General features: G+C 40.8%; 1 protein-coding gene across 5 annotated transcripts in view; it reads right to left on the bottom strand.

Moving 5' to 3' along the window:
• The window catches only part of ZEB2 (zinc finger E-box binding homeobox 2), a 114,271-nt gene that overhangs the window by 3,369 nt on the left and 85,902 nt on the right, over positions 1-25,000 (bottom strand). For all 5 annotated transcript variants that reach the window (XM_071562612.1, XM_071562614.1, XM_071562613.1 and 2 more), the window contains 6 exons: positions 22,734-22,805; positions 16,257-16,445; positions 15,342-15,556; positions 12,751-12,859; positions 9,889-11,858; positions 7,698-7,878 (listed from right to left, as the gene is read on the bottom strand). In XM_071562612.1, the coding sequence (XP_071418713.1) occupies positions 7,698-7,878; positions 9,889-11,858; positions 12,751-12,859; positions 15,342-15,556; positions 16,257-16,445; positions 22,734-22,805 (2,736 nt within the window). The remainder of the gene's footprint in view (positions 1-7,697; positions 7,879-9,888; positions 11,859-12,750; positions 12,860-15,341; positions 15,557-16,256; positions 16,446-22,733; positions 22,806-25,000) is intronic.

Raw genomic sequence — 25,000 nt, 5'->3', positions numbered from 1 at the left:
AGTGTCCTTCAGCTGAATGCTCCAGAGTGGTGCAACCATGCAGGCAGATAAGGTGCCAACTGGCCATTATTTTATATTTCATGCTATTTTTATGCATATTAAAATGCTGGTATTTGATGCCTCAAATGCAGAGCCCTGCTTTGCATATCCTATTGCTAGAGCAGATTGTTAGGAACTTATTAGTGAACTGGCCTGATTCCTTGAGCGTATTTATCATACTTAGCTCATGCAGCATGTGACCAGAACAGGAATAAACTTCACACCAGAGCCCTCCCATCCTGCCAGTTGTAAAAGTGTGGTGTTCCTTTAATTCTTAAAGAAGCAAGTGCGGGGAGAGGAGGAGCACAGTGGAGAAAATGCCAGCCAAGAGGAAAGGGTCGGGAAGATGGTCACTGGCACTGCCAGTATGGAAGGAAATCCAGCAGGAAAAAACATAAATGCTTTCAGACCACTGAAGGATCTCAACTTCCAGGAAAACTCAAGCTGCTTCTTTATAAAACTGATCTGCTTTTTTCCCTGGGACATGAGAGCATAGAAAGTCAGGCACAGAAAAAATTCCACTTCCATGGCAAAGTTGTTAAGAATGAATACCAAGGATTATGCTAATTTTTTTCCCCGATCTAGTCACAGCTACCTTCAAGTCCCACTGTGAAAGTTCACATTTAATAAGGTGTGATTAACAAATGCTCAAGGAAGCCAAAAATTGTGTGTTATGAAATGAAGGGGAGATCTGGCAGCAAGGAAAATATGGAAGAAACCACAGATAGAGTAACACAAGTGACAGGGAAATTAGCGGATGCCTGGAAATTAGGGCTCAGACTGCATTTCTTTGTATGAGAATTTCCTAAGCTTGCACACATACAGTGTTTCCTTTTTTTCTTTATTTCCCTCCACAGCAAAATTGAAAATTCAAGTTTGATACATTGAATTATAGTAGTATTGATTTTGTGATCTGTTTCCTAAACATGAATTTCTGACAATTTAACCTGTTGGTTAAAAGTAAAGCTTGAAGAAAACTCGAGCTTTGGGCTGTAAATGTACTTTGGCTTTGAACCTCCAGCCTTGACCTGGGGGTACAACAAATCCAGAGCTGAGGCAGCTACCAATCCAGGCACAAGTTTAGCCTGGATGGGGAAATCCCATGGCCTCAGCTCAGGGATTTTAGCACGATAAAGTCACTTACTCAAATTAGCTTGAAATCCCAAAGCACTCTCAGCCTAAGCACTCCTCAAACCTCAGCACTGCCAGAAGAAAACCCTCAGGAGTGAGGTGGGAGCTTTCCCAACACTACCAACCACTCAATGGGGTGCACCCCTCCCTCCACCCAGCTGTCCTGCTGAGCCCTCTCAGAGCAACACGTTAATGTCTCCTTGCTAATACCACCATAATTGCTGATTTTGTTCCTTTTTTGTACCTCATAGACTTTTTCCTTTTCCTCGGCATTCTTTTCTGTGTCCTCCTCACTGAACTGCCCACGCTGTCTCAGTCCCTCCCTCTGACTTACTTTTCCCTAACATCAACAAGCCCAACCCTTGTCTTGTTCCACTTCTCCACAGTGTCACTCCTGCTCCATTACTTCAAATTCCCTGATTTTTTTTTGATGCATGCTGCATTTGATGCTCACTACACCCTTCTCTGTCCCATTCTAGGAAACATTTGAGGTCAGACTGGATGGAGCTCTGAGCTGAAGATGTCCCTGCTGATTGCTGGTGGGTTGGACTAGATGACCTTTAAAAATCCCTTCCAATCCAAACCGTTCCAGGATTCTCACCCCACAGCTGTGCTCCATCCAGTTACCCAGAACTTTTCCTCTCCTCAAACAAAAGTCAACCACCTCCACTGCTTCTAATGCAGACTTGTCTGTACCCATTCTCCCCAAGGCTGGCTCATGTCCCTCAGTCTTTGGCTGCTTTGCTCATCCCTTCCACATGGCATTTGTTCATCACTGCACCTCCCACTCATGCTACCTGGGGCCTCCCCCCAGCCAACACAGAGGTAGCCTGGGTGGGAATCATCCATATTTTATAAATTAATTTAGAAATGAGATGAATAAAATACTTCATATTTTCATATCATTACTAAAAAGGCCATACTAGAGCTATTTAGTCTAACACATCCATATCAAGGCCTCAGTTTTGATCTGAGGGAACCTGACAGCTTGAGTAAAGTTCTTTGTTCAGACACCACACAACATACCTTAGCACTGTGCAGCTGTTACAACACTAATTGAAATATGTTTTTAAATGTATCAGGTTTCTGAACATTTGCAGAATTATTTTCTTCCCCCCGTGTGCAAAACCCAGGATTTCAGCCATTTAAAAGGAGGGTCTAATCCCTACAATGTGTTAGTAGGCCATAAAATAAAGCTGAAGTAAGGTATTTTATATTGGGGATGGGGATAAGTCAAGAACTGTAGGTGGATGAGGGGGACCTACAATTGTAGATGGATGAGGAGGACCTACAATTTTAGGTAGTCACAGAATCCTAGGATGGTTTTTGTTTGAAGGGATCTTAAAGAACATCTTGTTCTACCCCTGTGCTAGGGGCAGGGACACTTTCCACTATCCCAGGTTGCTCCAAGCCCCATCCAACCTGGTCTTGAATACTTCCAGGGATGGGGCAGCCACAGCTTCTCTGGGCAACCTGTGCTACTGTCTCACCATTCCTACAGTCAAGAATATCCCTAATATCAAATATGCTAATATTTAAATTCACTCCCTTTCAGTTTGAAGCCATCATGCCTTGTCCTAGAGCACTGTCATGCAATGTCACTTCATTGATAACATCAGTGGCATACAGAGAAGTCAAAAGGAGGCAGATTTTAACATCCCACCTCACAGGTTTTCCCAGTCTCATCTGACAGCACCTGTGTCATCCATGGGGGATGGAGCTAGGAGAGAGGAACCCAAGGCAGCTCCCAGAAGGGCTCACAAAACACTTGTGTTTCATCAGGTGCATGTGTGATGTAAATGCCACATTCTACGGTAAAACTGAAGGACAAATCTCTCTCAAATATCTAGAGGAAATATTTGGGCTTTATTTATTATTTTATTGCACGAAAGAGGTTCCCACAGGGGCCCACACTCAATCTGCAGATGGGAAATTACAACCTTTCTCCTTGCAAAGTCTCTGAAATTGCATTTCTGTTAAAACAACAACAATAACAACAAAAACTCTCCAACAGTAGATATCTCTCAATCTTCCTGGGCTAAAAGTCTTTGATTAAAAAGCTCTGCCTTTCCCATGTGCAGTGGTATAAAAGTCACAAGACATCAGATCACAAGCTGTCACTGGTCCCAGACTAAGTATCATCCATCCTTTGCCTAAGGCAAGTGGGTCTTTTTTCTATGGGAGGGGTCAAACAGGAATTCCACTCTTTGGAGGGAAGAAGGAAACATTTTTGTGACAGTTTGTTTTCATTTTTTAAAGGCAGTTCTTTTGAAGCTCTTTGGGGGGTTGAATGTTAGATGTAATCCCAATGGAGACAGATTAGTGGCCAGAGCACAGCAAAGTGGTCAAAGGTGCAGGATAAATGCAATTTATATATAATTGCCCAAGCTGCACCTGTTCCACTTTTAATAGGAGACCTTGTCTACAGAACGAATTTCACAAGCACAGAATATATCCTTTTCTTTTCTTTATTTGAGTGTAAAATGGGGAATTCAAAACTTGTATCATAGTAAAGCAAGAAAAAATAACCTTTAAATAGCATGTAAATTTTTTATGAATCAAGCTCTAAATAAAGAAAACTCCCGAGCTGGGAATTCAAAATACTAGCCAGAGAGAGCTGATTTGCTACCAGGCTCAAGAACAATATTTAGTTTACAGAATCAATCTGGAAATAAAACTAGTGCTTGCATCAGCATGAAAGCTACAAAAATAAAAGAGAGGTCTTAATAAAATATACAGTGGAAAAGGAAAGGATGAAAGCAATAGCACAGCTATGAGGCCCTCAACAGCCCACACAAGTAATAAAGTAGAATATGATGTAATATAGAACAACAATGAAAGGATTTTAAATTTCTAGGTAGGATTCTGAAGAACTGTTTCCAGCTTTTGTTGCAGAGAAGGCACACTAAGAGTTCCCTTGTGAAGCTACGTTAAGCTGGTGTGTGGCAGACATGGGCGTTGGCGATGGCAGAACAAACACTAACCTTCACCTTACTCCTGAATCAGTGTTGATGACCAAGGGGGATTGGACCAGGAGCCAGGCTATTTCTCTATTTTTAGATGCTCCATTCTTTTTGCTCTCATGCTCTCTTACCCACTCCTGTTTTTCCTCCTTAACACAAAGATTTTCTTGCTCACCAAAGCAGTGATGCTATGCCATGAAGGCAACCACCTTCTTCACCTTTCGTAAGGAAAGTGTCTTGAACCTTGTGCTAAGCAGCTTGGAAAAATCTGAGATTAGACATGTGCCCTATTGGCTCAACTAATTTCAGCTAGACCAAATTAGGACATGTCCATAAGACTTCACAGGAAGATCATGTGAGCACTGAATTCCTGTGGTACCTGCCATGCTCTGCACCCTAATTAGAGTGCTGCAAGCCCTGACCTTAAAGAAATAGAACCTTGTGAAGCTCAGACTCTTAAGAAGGACATGTTACTACTCTCAAAATTAAATGGCATCCCAAAATTAACTTGGCAGAATTTAGTCCTGCAACAAACAGTGGCCTCTACACTAAATTTCAGATGAGCCAGAACTGATGCAATTCACTCATTGCAGTAATGGAATAAATTTTCCTTCTCCTATTGCAGAATACCACCAATATTGTATAAATTAAAAAATAGGGATTATGAAATTTGGGACCCTTGTTTTACTGAGCTTAAACTGTGGCAGGCATGGTGTACAAAGGTGATCACAGAGTTTCTTGTTCTGCAGCCACATGGTCCTATCAAAAGTTCCTGGGTTGACACAAAGAACCAGACAAATCCTGTTCTTGTCCTGGCAGGAAACTCAGTTCTACTGCAACACCTGAAATATTCCTTTTTTTCTCATTAATAACACTTGATTGGGAATAAATGATAATTAGGGCACAGGTTGCAATAGGTATGTGGACGATGAAAAGGGGTGACAAACAAAACTCTGATTGTTCCAATATCAGAAAAAATTCCTAAGAAAGCACACAGATTCTTTTTACATAGGAAAACATCGGTATAGAAAACATCCACTATTTGTGCTTCTCCAGGAAAGACAGGAAGTGTTCCAATTCCTCCTAAAACAAGTTTTTCATGAAGTTACAACAGATTATGATCAGCTGGACAAAAAACATACTCAGAAAAGAAGTTCTTTCTCTTTTTTAAGTGTCAAAAAGTTCATTGAAAAGCCTGGGCCTGCTCTTACAATGACTCCAAATGCAGAACATGGTGTTGCTTTCATTTTGGTTCCTTCCACTGAACACGGGCTGCATTTTCATACCTATGCTATTAATGCAATTACAACCTTTGCCTGAAACTATGAGATTAATTTTAAATTCACTTCAGATGAATCTGAGCCATTAGCCAAAGTGCCAGTGCAGTGTGCCTCCTGAAGGCTGTGCATCAGGTATGGAAGTGTTCAGAGCTCCCAGCCACCTCTATCTAACGCAAGTGTGATGCATGGAGGCTCCATAAAATTGAACACATCCTTAACACTTCCCACTTTATCCAGAGATTTCCATCACAGGATTTCAGGCTGCAGGGATGCCCTGGAGAGGTGGGCTGGTATCATTTCCCTCTGTTTCAAAGATGGGCAAAGGTGAGAGAAAGATGAAGCAACTCGGTGCAATTCTCAGAGGAAGTCTGTGGCAAGGCAGAGGAGAAGCGTGGTGCTCTCAGCCCCAGCGCCTGTGCCTTTGCCACAAGACCATCCTTCCTGTCTTGAAATGCCACGCTCCAGCTTAATGATGTGCTGTAGTTCTTTTGTATTAAATATGACACCATATACACTTTCTGGATCATAAGGCCGAGTCTCATAAAATTGACGGACATAAAGTTGAGGAGCCGAAAGGGACAGAGGAAAGAAGAAGTCCCTGTGCTGCAGCTGTGTGGCATTTCTCTAGGCAGTAGGTTCCTGTGCTACTTCAAGATCATAACATATTTTTGCTTTTACGAATGCAGTTTATTTTGCAAATCAAGGTGATTGCACACATTTCAGCTTGTCAAATTTTCAGCCTTTCAACCATATGTCTGTCGACCTTATGGACTACCAACTTTATGGGATTCAACCATATGTCCAGATCCCAATATATATGAAGGCCAGTTCTAACATAAGAGCTTTACGGTAGTAGTGTAGTAAACCATAATGTTTGCAGATGGCTGTAATAAAATCATTCAGGAGAGGAAAGGTGCAGGGACGTAAAGCCTTCAAAGCTTCTTCTCCTGAATAAACAATTTGGTCTGAATAATGTAGTGGGAAGCACATTCCACCAATGAACTGGCTGATCTTGATCTAGTCCGAAATGTTGCTTTTAATTTTCTTTCCTAATCCCACACGTATTTTAACTTCCTTTTGTATTTTCCTTTGTGGGATTATCTTAAAATTTGGAAGAAAAGTATAAGGAAAAATAACAAAGTAAAGGATTTCATTTTAAAGGCACGGTTCACTTCTAAGTTGTAAATTTTTCATCTGTGAAATACCAAATGGTTATGTGTGGCCTGGAAGATGTATTAATAGAGAGGTATAAGGTTTTTACCATCACATGGTGAGACTGAAGGATGATGTGACTTGCTTCATTTCCTGAAGTGAGACTCAGCTTTCAAAGTTAAGGAAAGTTTCCTCCTGAGTAAGCTTTTTCTAACTCTAGGAAGTTGGAATTTGGTTTATGTCCTGCTGCACAATAACTCACATGATAATTCACATTTCCTTTGTCTAACACAACATGATATCTCTATTATTTGAGAAGCTCTGGTCCTGTTTTCCCCTAACTTAAAACATGCTGAAGCTGATGTGTCCCCCTTGGAGAGCTCTGTCCTGGCTGACAGTGGGGAAGGGAGCATTGTCTGTAAGGTGAACCATGGCAAGCACAGGTGTGATGGAACGTCTTTTTCAAAAAAAAAGTATTTTTTAAGCTGACAATTCGCTATGAGCTTTGGCAAACTTCCTCGAACTAGACAAAAATCAGTTCCTATTCAGGAAAGAAGGGAACTATCCCTGGGCATTAACTGGGAAGTGAAAAAGTGAACTGCAACCTGCCTGTGCTGCTGGCTTGCAAAATCATAGCAAGAGAAAACCCCCTGAGCTGTTTGCTTTCAGATAACTCGTCCAGAGACAGCTCTTCTGCTGCTTACGTCAGTGGAAGTTTTTCTATTGGATAAATGGAGCAGGGTCAGATAGTGTCTAAGAAACAAGAAACACACTGTCATTCTTACTTCCCATGCCAGGCTCGGTGTTGACCAAGTTGCAGCTCTTTCTGAGTGCTAAGGCATGCCTCATTTCAAGAGGGCTTGTTCTGCGAGATGCTGACTGCCACAACTGCCATCACAATTGGCCTGGAATCTTGCACAACACCTACTGACATTCACCCCATCTCATCCAACTGTCCTTCACCAAGCAATAGCCATTAAGGAAAATTAAAAAGTTAAGTTGAAACAAGCAAAAGAATTTTTGGAAAACTCAGCACCTGCTAAACTCTTCATAGTACAAAAATGCTCATGAAAGACCGTGAAGAACACAGCATGAACCTCAGCCCTTCCCTTGGTGCATGCGGCTGCCCTACCTGTGTGCTCATATTTGTGTCGCAGCAGGGAACTGCTCTTCTGGAATGTCTTGTCACATAAGTCACACGCGTACATGCCACTTTCTGTCTTCTTGATCTTCTTTCGGGACAGACAGGAGTCGGAGTCCGTCATGTCATCGAGGCCGGACATGTAGTCTGGTGTTCCATCAAGCAATTCTCCCTGTGAGGGAACCACTTGTCAGCATCACCCACTTCCACCACCACTCCTTCACACGGAGGAGCCAACCACCCAGAGAAGTTAAAATCATGTCCCCTCAGGGTGGTGGTCCCTCTTTGCTTAGGGACCCACTGGCAATGAAACTCTAGCTGATGGGATCACTGTAAATAATGAAGACCCTTCTACTTCTATGCTTCAAGCCAACTTTCTGTCTTTGAGCACTCTGCAATAATATATATTACACAAGCAAACAGTATTTACCACATGAGCACTAAATATTTTCAAGGAGCAGAAAGTACAAAGGGAAGGCTCTTCACGGCCACCAAAAGGTGTTGGAATATTTTACAGAGGTAAGTGTAAGCAACAGCTAAGGGATCATTTCTTTCAAAACACCAAAACTTGGATGTATTCTCTATCTGTAGAAAGGTTTTAATTGAATTTTATATTTAGGTACAAATGTTATTATTATGCAATCCATTTAAATGTATGTCTCCCGACTAAAGGCCTCAAGCTATATTTTTATATTTAATTTTGTAATTTGAAATAGGGAATATTAATAACACTTTTTATCAATGTTCTATCTATGTTAAAACAGCCTTCAGCATTAAGCAATAATGAATGTGGATCAGTAAATTATTAAATTTCTTGATATTTATTTTGTCTTGATCCAAAGAGAGTGCAAACTTGCATGATAACATACATTTCCATTTGCTATCACACAGTTCAGTTTTCTTAGACTAGGTTTGCACTAATTAATATTAGAGAAGATTAAATAGGCTTAAATACATTTACAAAGAGGGCAGATGTACTGTAAATTGGAATAGTGGAACAGCTGTTATGGAGGTGCAGTGCTATTTGTGCTCCTATTGTGCAAAGAGGGATTACAGTCTGTAATGTAAAACCATACCTGATTTTCACATTTGAAACTATAAAACATTTACTAGTCAGTAAAATTACTAATAGACCATAACAGGACATAGGGGAACAGGCGCAAATGTAAAAAGAAATTATTAATCTATAATCAGTTAATCTCATTTAACTAAACTCTGTACATTATATCTGAATACACCCAGCAAAAAGCTATAAAAGTATGAGACTTCTGTGAAGCTGTGCTTTGCTGTAGCCATGCAAGTGACAAAATCCTTTGCTACATCTGCATTGACTCTGGGACAGCCTGAGGGAAGGATTAAGGGTTGTACCCAGGCACGAAGAAGTGCTGACCCAGATTACATGTCCAGGGAAAGACTTTGTCTGCGATTAAAGGCCCTAGCTGCTACCTCTCCAAATAATTTCATTTAATCTCTGTGTTTTTTCAAAGCTGTTCCAGATGACTGGCAGGATTAGAGGACTTGTAGTCTGGAAAGGGCAGCAGGTGGACCAAGGAAGGGGCTACAGGTCTACTTTTCTCAATCTTCAGACATTCATAAGAGAGAACACCTTTCACAGACACAGTGGGTGAACAATTCCCCAAAAAGCATGGAAAAGAAAGCTTTGAGGGCTTTCAGTGAAATACAGTGGCTCTGAGGACGTATGGACCTCTGCTTAGAGGGATACAGCTTTGCATCCAAGTGTGAGTGACTTCCAAAGGGTCTCCCACTGCTCCTTTTCCCTATGGTGGGATATAGTTACACCCTTAAGATATAAGGTTCCCTACAAAGTTTTCTCTTTCTTTTCTCTAGGATGGCATTTTTCATGAACATTATTATTATTATTACTGTTTAAATACAAATTTAATAAGAAACAGCTGAACTGTTAACAGAATAAAATCAGTAAGCATTATTATGCATGTTCAAAGTTATTGGTACTGCTTCTGAATACAAGCAGAGGTACTCCTAAGGTAAGTGCAGGTTTTATTCCTTCTCCAACATATTTTTGCAGGTTGAGACTTAAATAAGCTCTACTAATTTTGTCAGAAATGTTGACTAAAGATTAAGCCTTTTTCTTCTATAAGAGGACATATCACAAAATGCTAAATTCTAGCTTTTCAAAGGAGAAACAGTTGCAACAATTTACCTGAAATCCTTGTTTCCGCTGGTACTTTCTCCTTTGCTGCATATCGGCAAAAGTAGCTGCTCCAGTTGGGTAGGTATAGGCCATATGTGGTAGGAAGCTCATCTGATCTAGTCCTGGGTATGGTCGCAGCCCAGGAATACTGGTCTGGACTGGTGGCATAAAAGTGGCTGGGGGAAATGCGCTCTGTGGTGGAAGTGTTGTGTATAAAGGTTTGGCACTAAATGGGTTCATACCAAATACTGGGTTAGTGCTTTTATCCAGATTATTTGAATTAGAAAACTCCTTCTTGATAAAAGTCAAGTTCAGCGGCTCATCTGAGTTTTCAGATGATGAAGAAACATTGTTGTGTTCTAAATTTACACTATTAGATTTTGTTTTGTTCTTTGTGGCTATAATACTTTTGGGTTCCTTCATTTGTTTTGGTAAAGACAAGTCCAAAGGCTCAGCCTGAAGCTCCTCAGAAGAGAAACTGTTTGGAGTGTAAGAACTACTGTGGGAGTTTTTAGAAGATGTGGAAGAAAGATTTAAAGGAGAAGGAGTATTGCTCCTAGAGTGGTCCAATTTATCAACTGGCTTAATATTGGTAAAATGAGGAGGTTTTGTTAGCCTGAGAGGAGTATCACAATTAGTAACACTGTTATGGAGTTCAGCTATAGATGGTGAAGTTATAGAGTCCACAGGCTTTATTGGAGATCTGGCTGACAAAGAGTCTTTAGTGGGAGTGTTGTTGGTGGCAGCCAGCGCCACCTTGGCACTGGCCCTTTCCAGTGATGGTGACCTGGAACTTGAATACTGGTAGACTTTTCTTTGTTCAAACCATTCCTTCACAAATTCCTGAGGAAGGCCAACAGCAATGGAAATTTTCAGTAGTTCATCAGAGTTGGGTTCCATGTTCATAGCATAATATGCTTTAAGTACAGACATGTGGTCCTTGTATGGGTTGATGGGGCTAGTCATTCCTTTCTCAGAAAGTACTGATGACAGCAAGAGGGTTTGCTTATCAAACACTCCAGGTTTGTTGGGAACCATGTTCTCGTGAGGCTGAAGGACTGCCTTGATTTCTTCGTTCATTTTACACAGGTAACGCTCATGCTGATGCAACGGAATGGGACCAGGAAAACTTTCTTTACAGAACTGGCATGAAAATGGAGTGGATACATTGTGGTTCTCTATCATCTTGTCTTCAGTTACCAGGTCTATTAGGGTTCGCAGCTTCTCTTTTTTAATGTTATTGAGCTGCCTCCTCGAGTCTGTGGTTAAGCTCTGGAGGCAAGCTTTGGCTTCATTGACTTTCTCTAATGTATAGTCAATAATACTTTTAGTGGCACCATTATGACTTACTACTGGAAGACCCACGGGGGGAATATTGGGGGAGGTAACTCCTTGTTCCTCAGCTTGAGAGCATGAATCCTTCATATGGTAAACCTTCAACTTGGAGATCTCTTCAGCCTTGCAGTCCATTTTCTGCCTGGAAACCGTGTTGTCCACAATCTGTAGGACCTTCTGCACCTCGCTTAAATTACTGCCTACCGCAGGAAACCCAAGCAGTGGTGCTTCCATCCCTACACCTAAGTGCTGCATTGGACTTTGAGCAGAAGCATGGACTCCTAAGGGGCTGGTTGCTCCAAGTCCACCATTCATAAAAGGACTAGTTGCACTAAACCCATGTGAGGCCATAAGAACCTTGTACTCATTGAAATCTAGTGGTTCTGTTTTAATTTTCAGTAGGCCTGTTTGTTCAGACATACTAAGTGGTTTGCCATTCTCCAGCTTGTTTCTTAGCTGTGTAATGGCTGAATTAGTAGGAGAGGAAGATACAGAGTTAGGAGAAGAACCCGTCTTGATATTGTTTCTCATTCTGCCATTTACAGAGATCAAACCAATACACTTCTTGCTGCTGATGTGCGAACTGTAGGAGCCAGAATGGGAGAAACGTTTCTTGCAGTTTGGACACTCATACGGTTTTTCACCTAAAATGATAATTAAAACCAAATGTTAATTATCATTGTTGCTGCTATAATTGCAAGTGATTGCATTTGATGTCTAGCTGATCGGCTGTGTACTCACTGATTACTAGTGAGGGAAATATTAATACTATGAATAAGGCCACACACTCTCATTGCTTTACCCTCCTCTTTCTATAGGTCTTGAGATCTGTTTGGACCCAGAGTATCCAGCTGGCAACAGCCATCAAGGCGTGAGATTGGCTCCAGACTGACCAGGGCAGTCACAGGTGAGTAGCCTGTGGGGAAGGAGTCAAATCAAATCAAGAATATTCAAATTTGATTTGGTTGCTCTTTCTTTTTTTTTTTTTTCTTTTAACCCTCACAAAAAATGGAGTTTTCCCTGGATATGAGCATGGCATGACAAACTGAGTCCTGGTGCTAGAACCTCCAAGTCAGCATTGATAGAGCTTGTGCCTGGGCAGAGCCTGGTGACATTTTGTGTGCTGAATGCTGTGTCAAGCAGGAGAGCCATAATGTCCAAGTCATTCAATCTGAGACGTGTGGTGTTCACATGTTATCTGAGAATATGAGTTGTATTTCACTCAGGGGGGGACTTTTTGTTTTGGAAATTATAATGGACTCTTCAGGTTCTGACTGCATGGCAATGAATGAACACTTCTAATTCAAACTGTCAAACCATCTATATTATTTGCAGGAAGCTTTACTATTTCCAAATCTTTCAGCGAGACCATGGTATTAACAGCATGATAAATGAGGATGACTCAGATATCACTTATGAAATACCTTAGTAGCTCCAAGAAGCCAGAAGCAGAACTGTGTAAATTTTAAGCAGTCTTTAAAAACTCAGCTAATTAAACAAAATGCAAATGAGCACACCAGCACCTCCGCTACTCACCACTGTGAATTCGCAGGTGTTCCTTCAGATGGTGTTTATATTTGAAGGCCTTGCCACACTCAGTGCATTTGAACTTGCGATTGCCTGCTCCTTGGGTCAGCATTTGGTGCTGAGAGAAAAAGAAGGGGAAAAGGAGAGATATCAACATGAATTTTATGCAAGAGAAACCATGAATTTCAATCTTAAAAAACAAAAATGAAATTAATGTGGCTCTGAATTCATCAAGCGGACCAAAAGGTCTGCACGTACATTTATTTGTCTCATCAGTGTTGCAATAAAAATCAAAATGTTGGCAGTAAACGGAAACAAATGAGAAAGTACTTTCACATGAGCATCCGATATTTGCTTTAGAATTATTTCCTAAGTCTCTCATCAGAAATGTGTTGCTTTAAGGTATCTTATGATGAGAGAAACAGTTTTATAAGAAGATTTGTGGCTCTTAATATTCCTAGCAGATTCTGAACATGTGGGACTCATCTTGTTTAAAAATTCTGTTTACTGCGTGTGGAGGAAAGAGAGAAACACTGTCGTTAGTGGCATTTCATGTAAGATTTAGTTCATTATCAAGCAGAAGAGACTGCATCTTCAGCATGAGCTGCTGCTGGAAATGTTTTTTGAAATCACAGAGCAGCAGGAAAGACTTGAGCTATGTTTTGTGCCATGTTTTCCCCCGGTGTTCTTCTAAGGGGCAAGGAAAAGTTGAAAGTTAAAAGTTGTGTAAAGATGTAATCAAAGGCATCTGACCTTTTTGCATCAAGCAGGAAAAGCCCCATGACTTTGAATTTGGAGAGGAAAAAAATGATTAATTTTAAAAATTGTAATTATCTTGATAGTAGCCAACCACTCTGGATGCTCAAGGTAGGAGGTCAGGCTTTTGCAGGCAGCCATGACACAAAAGCCTTTTGCGAGATCAGGGAGGGGAGAAAAAAGGGGGAAAAAAATAAAAAGAAAAAAAAAAAGGCAGCACCGAAACGGTATGACAACTGCGAGGGTGTGCTGCCTCTTCCCACATTCCTGGCGAGACAGATGGTGTTACATGGGACACAGGGAGGTTTGTTCAAACAGCAGCAACCTTCAAAGATCAAGCAGAGCCCAGCCCGCCGCGCGCCATTGAGGGACCCGTGCTCATATGTTGCTGAGTTGCATAAACAAACAGCAACAGCTGTTTTGTCTCCCCCCATCGCCCTCCGAGGACTACTATAAACTTTAGTTGTGCCACTGTTAATATGATACAATCATTTTAATTTACTAATTGTAAATGCCATGAGCAAATGAGGGGACTTTTCAACACCAAAGCTACCATTCATAATGCGCCAGTACCAGCGTGCTCTCGCATGTGAAATTTCAGGCGGTTACGTTGGATAAATATCGAGGCGGGTTTTTTCCCTCCCCTGGTGTTTTTAATGATACAAAGCAAAAGAAAGAACCTTACAGTGGATCAGGTTAGGAAAAATATACATGTGTTTGTCTACTGGAAAAGCCACAGGAAGGAAAGAATAGGAGAAAGTGCTCTGGAATAATTTATATTGATTTAAGATCAAGCAAAAGATACGGTTCTCTTAAAAATGCTAATTGCAAAAATCGTGGGATTAGGAAGATGTGTGTTTGCCTAACTGAATTTACCTTTCACTGAGAAAAACCTGTCCAGAGAAATACAGCTGATTATGATTTTCAGGTTTTTAAGAAAAATAAATATGGCATAAAGCCTTTATAATTTGAGACAATGCACACATCTATTTATTTAACTTTTAACCACACCACTTGAGTTTCCATTACAGCCCTCCTTAAGATGAGTTTTGACAAGTAATTCTCCTGTGAGAAGTAGTTTTTATGCTGATGTGTAAAGAGTTTTGTAGCACAGGTCTATCACTAGCCTGTTTCAGGAGCACTAGGGAAGCTCAGTCACCTGTTTGAGACATGCAGGATTTCCTTAAATGCGACACTGATATAACATTACACATATCCCATCGAGGAAAAAACTACTTTGATTTATTGCAGATATGCTGCTGGGCTATACAGATGAAAGCAATGCCCAATTCTATTGGCACAATCACAAATGATAGCCTGTATGTACTGCAGGAAGATTTCTTCTCAAAATGTGTGATTATGTTTAACAAACGATTATACAAAATGCGTGTAATTTCATGTGATTGAAAAAGTTACTCAAAAAGTAATGAAAAAATATTAGCAGATTTTTAGTATGTCTTGGAGTTCCTATTTGCAACACTGCAAAGTAAAACTAGGTGAAAAATGGAATTAAAATTGCTGAGATGTTTAATAATGTATAATTAAAATGCTACAGTTTCATTCACTTTTTGAGGAACATAAAAACGAAACTAAAGTCAAGTTAAAGTGCAAATAAAATTTCTAAATTAGAAATTAACACACTCATTCGATCGTGAACATAAGACTATTAAATCATATTAGAAGAGACCATCAAAAAATCATTTAGACCTCAATTAAAGCTATTACCATTAAAAGATCTGCATCTTCAAAATGCCATGAAAAATTAATAATGATTGCCAATCAAAGCAATATCGTTTCTCTAAGGGGTTATTACAGAAAGAAATCACTTAAAACCAGCCCCCCACCTGATCTGTCCCTGGCTTGTGTGTCACCATATGCCGCTCGAGCTGGGTGCGGTAGGCAAACGTGTAGTTACAGAGAGGGCAGGAGAAGTTCTCCTCGTTCTTCTCGTGACGGTACTTGATGTGCTCCTTGAGGGACGTCAGGCGCTTGTAGCCCCGGTCGCAGTAGGGGCAGGTCAGCAGTTGGGCAAAGGCATCTGGAGTTCCAGGTGGCAGGTCTGCGCCCCGGGATGGGGGGGGAAAGAAAGGCAGGCCAAAAGGTCAGCAAATCAATGGCAGCTCATGGGCTGATTGCCCGGGATGGTATGAGAGGAATCGTTGCAATCTGCTGCCCAAGAGGGAGGGACGGCACTTCCAGCCAGCGGCGGGAGGCACCGGCACCCGTGCACACCCACGGCAGACTCGCAGGACCCGCTCCGGACCCCATTGGGAAATTAATTACGGGCATCACTCCTCCAGCAGACCTGGCTGGCTGGAAAACTAAGAAATACTTTTCCTGATCAATTGGCAATTTGCATTCCAGCCCCAGCTCATTTACAATACTTATGTCATTGACCAAATCCTTCCTACCAACGTTTCTCCAATTATTTATCAAGGCATCGGAGAGTAATAGGCCAGGTACCCTGTCTGTTGTTGTATTAAAACTCTATTAAATAAACTCCTCAAACTCCCAAAGTAGAGCAGCAGCCTTTCTCCTGCTTAAATTCAGGTCTTCAGTTCCCCCACCAAATAATACAAATGTGCTGACTAAAAAATCACAATACACTGAAATTACAGCCCCAATCTTTGCTCATGAAATTCCATGCTGCTGCAGCTGTTCTTCAATTTTTAAGGTAAACACCCAGGCATGTAGTGCATTTATAATTGCAACAGCTGCACGAGGTCAGGATACTGGCTAAAAATGAATTACAGCCTCACCATTTTCTTCTTGCCCATTGGCTTCTGGAGTGCCAAGGCGAGACAGTTCCTCAGGGGCTTCGGGGTAAATAATGGCTGTGTCGCTGCGCTGCAGGTACTCCGCTATGCTGACTGCATGCCCATCTCCTTCCTCCAGTTTCCTTTTGGCAAAATATTCCTCAAAGTCCGACGTGCAATTTGCATTCTTCACTAAAATGAGAGAAGAGGAAAAGAAAAGAGGGTTGAGTGAATCCTCTTCAATAGCTTGGGTTGGTCAGCAACATTATGCACAGGTTGAGCTGAGGTACTTGAGCTACATGGCTGGGGCTGCAGCTGGATCCTTGCTCTCATCGGTCTTGCTCCAGCTCCTAATAAAATTAATGTGGGCTTTCCACCAGTGTGGTTGGAAGTAAGGGCAGGCAGTTAAATTAACAAGAACATGGGCTCTACGGGGCAGCAGGAGAACTTTATGAGCCTTGGGTAATGCAGGTAATCTTTCATTGCTGGAACCTGAGCCTTCAGAGGGCTCCTGGGGACCCACGGCTTTTGGTATGAGCACAGCTCAACCTACAGGACTGAGCTCAGCTGCCCCTGGATCCTGCAGACCCCAAGACAGTCCCCACAAGAGAGATGGTAATTGCAGGTAGCAAATGACCAAACCACTTCTCCAAGACAGGTCCTGCCTCGTGCTGCTCTTCCATGGCAGGCATAAGAAGAGAATTGTTCATATCTTTCCTTTTGTTTGCTTTTTTTCTGCCTGAACAATTTAACTTACAATGGGAAAATAGGTTGTTTTAAAAAAATGATTGCTTTAGGATTTCTACAAATAGAACCACATGTTTTAGACCATAATGGGGATACTAAGCCTAAAACACTTTGACAGTCCATACAAGAGTTTTCCTTCTTTTTGTTAAACGTAAACCTAACTTTTCATTGTCCATGCAATGTCCATGAAATATAATATATGCTCAACCACAAAACATCCTGTTACTAAAAATGTACTTTTCTCCTCCATGTAAGAACAGAACTTAAAATAAAGACATTAAAAACTCTTTGATGTTATATACAAATAATACTGTAATTATACCAGAAGAAAAAGAGCTGATGATTTTCTTCTCTCAATTGTTTTTTTGTTTGTTTGTTTATTAACAAATCTTGGAAGACACAGTTGGTGGCAGGGTACTAGTGAGACTTGTTTGTAACTGACCATAAGTGAAAATAACAGCTTATGATTGATAAAATTTTTTATGTATTTCTGTCCAAGTGAAATAAGAAAATGAGGCAATGCCATAACTATTCTATAGCTCTTGTAAAAGTAAAATATTAATTGGCATGATTCTGCTTTCAGTGATGCCAGGGAGCAATATGGAACAAACTCATGGAAATCGAAGGTGTTATGGCTTGTAACCACCGGAAATGAGAGACTAATCAGCTCCTTGTTCTTCAGAAATGGGTAAATACTTTGCCTCAGTTTCCTACAAAAATGCAAGGTTATGCTGTCAGTGAAAACAAGACGTGACCTCCGACTGGGCTCAACTGGGAACCTGAAGTGCCTGATTTGAAGCTCTGATCTCGGCGTCATCGACAAAAGTAGATATCCGTCTCTGCAAACCTCATCCCTTTAGCCGATAAAATCAAATCCTCTGGCTGAGACAAATATGCCCTATTTTTCATATGAGCTGAGCAGCACCTCAACTGTTCTGCAGTATTTTAGTGACAGTGACCAAATGGCATAGGGCACAAGACCCCAGCTTTGGAAAGTAACTTCTGTTCCTATCACAGCAGTTTTGTGGGGAATGGCTACACCACCACAGAACTCCTCTTGGTTCTTCTGTAGCTCCTGTTATAATTTTTTATTAGCATGAGAAACAATGTCTCCTCTTTTAACCCCAAAATAAAGCAGCATCTAGAAAAGGGGAATGTGAGTATGGAGAACAAGACTGAGTACTTTATCTCCATTTTGTTGCTGGGAACAAAATGGTGGTTACTGAGTACACCTTATGCACAAGAGCATCAGGGTAGGTTTAGGACATTTTGTTTTTTTCAGAAAAAAAAAGCTGAGGCATTACTTTTTGTGCTGGAAAGCTACCTTTTCATTCCCCTTGCTATGCCTAGATTTTCAGATGTCACAAGATCATCCACTCTCTGGCTTAACACTACTCCTTCTCTGCTCCTTCTCTTCATTTAGCAATAGATCCAAGGAAAACAAGTTTATTTTTACGAGATTTAATCCATGAGCTAGTAAGTGCTACCTGTGAAGCAAAGAAAGGGTGCTTTTTTCCATAGAGAAGAGGTGGAAGTAGGAAGGGGAAAGGGTGGAATGGCTCCATGGGATGGTTTCATGTGTCCTTCTTCTCCTCCAGGCAAGCTGGAGTGGTTTGGAGTTTGCAACTGCATTTATAGGATGGGCATTCAAGTCACCAAGCAAGGCTTCAATTAGTATTAGGAGCTTCCATCCCAAACTCAAACCCAAAAGAGGTTCTTCCTTTCTACCCCCAAGTCTATCTGGAGGCTGATCCAACAGGCTGTGGAGGACTGCTGTGATTATTACTGGCCTTGGCTTCCTAATTCTCTGGATTATGTAGCTTCTATGTCTGCGCATGCAATCCAGGAGCTAAAGCAAATGTTTATGTCTACATTATAAACCCCTAAAAACAAGGGGATTTAGTGGAAAAGCTGACAGATCCTTAACTGAAACAATACAACCAGTGCTGCAACACTGCAGATTAACACAAATAGCGAAAGGTGACCATGTGGATCTGGTTTCTCACCAGCAGTGTTACTGACAATTCAGACATGGCTGGAAGCTCACTCAGAGTTACTAAAAAGACCCATCTGATAACCATTAGGCTTCTCTCTCAGCTTCTGGGGGGAAGACTTGCTCCCACTCCGCATTCTAATTTATTTTCCATGCACAAAGTCATGTTCCCAGACTCCTCATGGGCTGACAGTGCACACACATTGGACATTCCCTCCTGCAAGGTAAGAATTTCAGTGAGATCTATGGCGTGTGACTTCACCAAATAAGTATTTTTTTATTAATTATTGGAGACTGGAGAACAGAAATATTTTCAGTTCCAAAAGCTGATGTGCCTGTGTCACATAAAAATAAAACACATTAAGGAAAGCTATCTTTGGAGGCATTTAGAACCTTTCAAGATAAAGTGAGAGAGAGGTTCAAGGAGCTTGGGAGACCAGTTATTTTGTGTGGGAACTTGTCCTGTGAGATGGTGATAGCTGCCCTTAATCGCAAACAAAGCTAATAAAACCACAGCCTTCATTAGCCAGGAAGTGAGAGGCCCCCATTGGTACACACAGATTACAGCCCGAAAACGGCCTGTCCTCCAACCTGCCAAGTTTTACTTCTGTTTTCCTCCCCCTGAAAGTTTTTCTTTCCCTTCTTTAAATTGTATTTAAGAGATTTTTGGTCGAAGCTTGTCAGATATTAGCAATTGAAACCAGCAAAATTTTTCTGTCTGTTTGTAGGGATTTTGTTAACCTATTTTCTGCAAACATCCCAGTTGCAATAACCATAACAGGTAGAATAAAATAAATCAGAAAAAATTCTTCATTCACATTTTAAAAGCCTATTCAGCTAAATATCACTTCTTGAAGTCACCATTGCAGAACTGCCCAGAAATATTTACAAATTCATGTAACAGGAACAAAGACTAAAATTTTCACTCTAATGGTCACTTTTCTACTGTAAAGCCTCCATGGCTCATTATAAAAATACAGCTGAATAATGTATGGATAACAAGATTTCTCTTTAAGTATCACTGGGAAGTTGCCACTATGACAATAGCAGAATAATTTAATAATGGAGACCTTTTATTTTAGTTTTCTTTCTCTGCTAATGACACTGTAATAATTTTGATGCTAAAAATGCACTACAGTTATTGCATGCACATTCAGAAACTTGGTGGTTGGATGTATCTGAGTGAGTCTGAAGATGTATCTCCTATCTCTGTGTTCAGCCCAGGTCATGGAGCACTGTGAGATCTGGTGTCAAGAGGGAAAGGCACATTGCACTGAATAAGAAAGACTTCCTTGGCCAGTCTGGAAGAGCCTGTTAGTCTGCAGGAAGCCCTGACTGGTTTTCCTGGAAACCAGAAGGTCACTGTGGAATGGATTTTGTTGCAGATGGAGTCATGGATCCAACTATTTTTCATTGTGTCGAGTCTCGGCTTCACCTCAGCTATTTTACTGAACATCAGTATTAAATCCCTCTACTATCTGCAGGGAAAAATTGAGGCCAAACACTCAAGATAGGCCCAAAGCTTATAGTGAGGCTGAGGAAGAAAACTTTAAACATTCCCCAGACTATGTAGGAAGGATCTACAATGGCTCAGGGACTGACCTCTTCCCTTTCCTCCTCAAATAATGGTTGGGGCACCTCAACAGGCAAGTTGAGGGAGTATTCGCTCTGCATGAAGGATGCTGCAGGTCCTCATAGTCACCCGGCATCTTCCACTGAAGATGAACAGACTGGTAAAGGCATCTAGTTTATTAGATTATTTAATTAACTGATCTGACACTGCTCTTAAGTAACTATGGAGACAGCAGTGATTAGAGAAACACATTCTACCCAACCTACTGAGGCATCAGCCTCTCCTGAAGGAGGTTCTGAACACCTCAGACAAAACATTTGAACTAAATACTAGCAGAGCACTAGGCAGCTCCTGGGGGTTATTCAAGCAAGCCACCCATTGCAGCTGGAGTAAAGAGATGCCTCAGACTTTTGCACAGGACACTGGGAGAAGGAATTGCCAGGGCAGCTTTTGCATTTTAAATGCCGGCGACCTAAATGCAAAGCACTCTTTGAGCCACGACTTTGCAGTGCACCGAGTGGGATAGGGACAACCCATTCCTCTTCCCCAGAAAACTGGTTTCAGTAGAGGCAGGACACCCCATGGATCCCAAGTATAGGGGCTGATGACACCCTGCCCCCAGAGAGATGTTGTGACAGCAACACTGAGCTTTGAGATGAGACCATTAGATGCTGAAAGGGAAGGGGCTAAGAGGACATGAAGCTTTCCCCTTCAAGCAGACCACATTACAAGTATGAAAGAGTCAAGGCCTGTTATGGTAAGGAAAATGTTGTGCAAAGGAAGTCACACGGACTGATAGGGGACCTCAGAGTCTCTGGTAATGGTAATTCAGATAACCATCAAGTCTTATTTCTGAATCAGATATCTTTTAAAGTCCTGTTTCTCCAAGCGCTAAGCACAATTTGTCACTTTATTACCGCCTCTTGGAAATAAAATGAGCTTATAAAATACACATATAGCCAGTTCTGCGCAGCAACATTATTTAGTACATAGGTAATGATGAACTGTGACTCGGTGCCACCCTCCTTTCATGAACAATAAATCTAATGGATGAAGAAACCAGTGACATGGTTTTAGTTTCCTATTATTTTCCCCCTCAAGAATGATAAAGTAAATTTCTTGTGTTGCTTAATAAGAACACTGGGGTTTTATGTGGGTGTTACCAACATTAGGAAAGAGTGAGTAATAAAATGCTTGTGAGACTTAGGTACCACCTTTTACAGTAATATTTGTGAAGGGTATTACCTATGAACTAAATTTCATAAGGGAATGCATAGAAATGTACTTAAAATCTCTTATTTTAAGCATGAAAATCTATCTTCAACATCTCAAATTGTGGCACAATGCAGAGTAAACATTGGGTGATGTATGGCATTCAGCTGTGCTGAGGATGGAGTGGGGCCTTTGGAAAGAACATGGTAAACCCCTGAATTCATTTGGATTAAAAAATAGTAACAGAAACCTTTCACTGGTTTGCTCTGCTACAGAAAAAAGGAGATGGCTCAGAGGTGTTGCCTGTTAAATATCTCTGTTCCATTTCGTGTTCAACCAAATGTACTGATTTCTAAGAAGAGGAGAAAGAAAGAGATGTGGAAGGTGAAGGGGGGAAAAAAAACAGCCAGAAATATTATAATCTCCTAAAATATGTATTTAAAGTGTGTTTGTCTGTGTATCTATCTAAGGGACTTATGTGTATCTTGCTGAAAAGATGTCCCTGAAGTAACTTATGCTGTGCACCATGTGAATCTGGGGCTGCCAAGGAGGGTGCATCCCATCCTCATTATCAGGCTCTTTGAACAGTCCCTGTCATTTAAACACTACTGTATTTTGGCCCAGCTGCTTAAAACTATCTGAGGTTCACCCTCACTGGGAAAACATCTCCTCACACTGCTGAGAACACTATTATCTCACAAAGATGCAGTTAAAACGAGTTGGGGGCTAAAACTCTGTGGGGCACAGGAGGGGTAGCAAGGACTCACTGCATGTTGGTCACTGCACTCTGGTGATCAAACTGGGGGGGAGGGGGGGGAATTACAAACCAGGGGAATTATGCATATTTTTCCTAATTGTCCAACTGCAAACATGTAATAAATTGTTTTGTCAGTCTCACTTTTCATGCACAAGTGGTACCAAAGAAAAGGGATGCTCGTATCATGCAATACCTTACCTGTACCATTGTTTCCGGTGGTCTGAATTGTGGCTTCAGGCCCCATAGTGTCATAATCTTCCTTCATTTCTTCTGTGAAATAAAGCATGAACACTTTTAGTATGGGCACATTAGTGAAAGCCTTACAAAGCTGGGGAGCACACTACGGTGACGGGGAAGATCCTGCTCAGGGAAGGAGAGAAAAGGGCTGTTGTGGACCTCTATACAATGGCTTTGTTCTGGGAAGTGAATGAGTTCAGTGGTGCTGGAGAGACGAGGACTTATTTACTTTAAACATGACAGCGAGTGGTGGAAAACAGAACTGTTTGTTCAGAGTAAATGAAGGGCTTTCCCCAATATTAAATCTAATAAGCAGCCCGGTGAGAAAAAGGGAATTTTTTTGTTCTTTTTTCTTCTACATGTTTAAAGGAAATAATCAGTTAACAGACACTGTGAGGCCTATACCTGGAAGAAAATGCAAATACAGAAGGAAGATGTAAGAACTTCTTGTATCTCCCTTTCTATCTATCTATCATCACACAGATCTGAGCTGTCATCGTCATCTTAACCTCATTTGAGGCACAGCGTTTATTAATATCAACTGGTGCAGAAATGTGGCAAGTTTTCAACTGAGGGCAGTTCTCCTGTGCCCCTACTATTAGTTTGCATCTTCTGTGCACTGGCAAAGTCAGCCTTTATGGCCAAAAATTGGATTAATTCACATACAAATGAGCATGACATGTGTAGAATTATTTACTATATATTTATCGTGGATCAGTTTACTTTCCATGAACCCGGGGGTTTGGTCTGAGTTAAAATAGCATTTGGAAGAGGCTGGATGCAGTTCCACCACTGGGGAGAACACTTATTTTTCTAGATGTTTCAGCCTGCCTCGCAGCGCCTGTCAAATATGGTTTCTTGCTGCTAATTTGTTAGTTCATGTGCAACAGGTATTCACACATACAGCCTGGATAAGACTTAACCCTCCAAAGGGCTTTCACAGGAAAAAAAAATATACAGCATTTCTTTCTCGCCTTTTCAACTTCTAAATGCCAGCCCTTCTTTATCTGAAGACAGGCACAAGCATACAACCTCTCTTTTTTTTTTTTTCTGAGAGAGAATTTAGTATTTGAGATTTAAGTGTAAAAAAATCTGCTTTAATTTTTCACTGAGCTGCACTTGTAAGAAAAAAAATGGTAAAAGGCACCCAGAAATGGTTCAACAATGGCCAAATAATTTTTTAAAAAGAGAGAATTTCTGAGAAACAAACACCAGTCGATGATGATTCAGAAAGATGGATGCTGCTCAGCCAATCAAGTGATAGACTGGCAAAAAGATCAAAGCACGCTATTAAAATCTTATTGATACATGAAGTATTAAAATTCTTATTACTCTTTTTTTTTTTTTGTGAGAAAGATTTTGATGAGGACAGAAACTGGCCCAGTATTAATCCATTTCCATGACAATGATTTGACTGAAGATAGGGGAATAATACAAACAGAGCACATTCTCAGTTCATTCCTAAATTTGTAATCTTGTAGTATTCTTCAGATGTCACATTCTACAAGTAATTAGTTGGTAGAATAACAGGTTCTAATTGTATCATTCTAATCAAAACTAAAGCACAGAATGACTTAATTCAGAGCTTTACAACCAGCGTACAATACTGTGGTATAAATATACATGTTTATGGCTTTGAAGCTTAAAAAAAGAGAAAAAAATTAATGAAAGCTCTCAAGTTAAAATATGCAGGTACAAACAGATGCTAAATTTGTACAAAAGCATAGAATATGCAGACCAGATGAAAAATATTTGTTTAAACTGTACAGCAGACAAGCCAGCCTTGATTCTTTTCCCAGATCTGGCATTCTGCCTCTCTAAGGATCATTTTCAGGGGGTTATCTTGCATCCAAAACATTTAGGAGTTCAATATGTATTAATAAAATGTTGTCAATTATGATAATTGATCTGCTGGGCCAGTTTCACATCTGATATTTTTATTGCAGCCTCCCAGAAATTTTAATCAAGGTACACTGTTTCTGAGAAGTTCAGCCTTTGATATAAATATAGTCATTGTGATTTTCTTCCTTGATCATCTCATGTGATTTCTGGTAGTAAGGAGTCACAAGAATCAGAAGTTTTCCATCTGAGGGCAAGTCTACCCAGTCAGCAAAGGGGAAAACAGTTAACAGCCTTTTTTTTTTTTTTTTTTGCATAATAGTCGTAATGTTCAAGATTTCTGCTGCACTTCCTTCCTCATTGCCATTTTCTTCTGTGGTAAAGAGAAG

Source organism: Pithys albifrons, chromosome 8, assembly GCF_047495875.1.
Source record: "Pithys albifrons albifrons isolate INPA30051 chromosome 8, PitAlb_v1, whole genome shotgun sequence".
NCBI lineage: Eukaryota > Metazoa > Chordata > Aves > Passeriformes > Thamnophilidae > Pithys > Pithys albifrons.
Note: the sequence above shows the minus strand (reverse complement) of the source record. Positions and strands in the feature narration are given on the sequence as shown.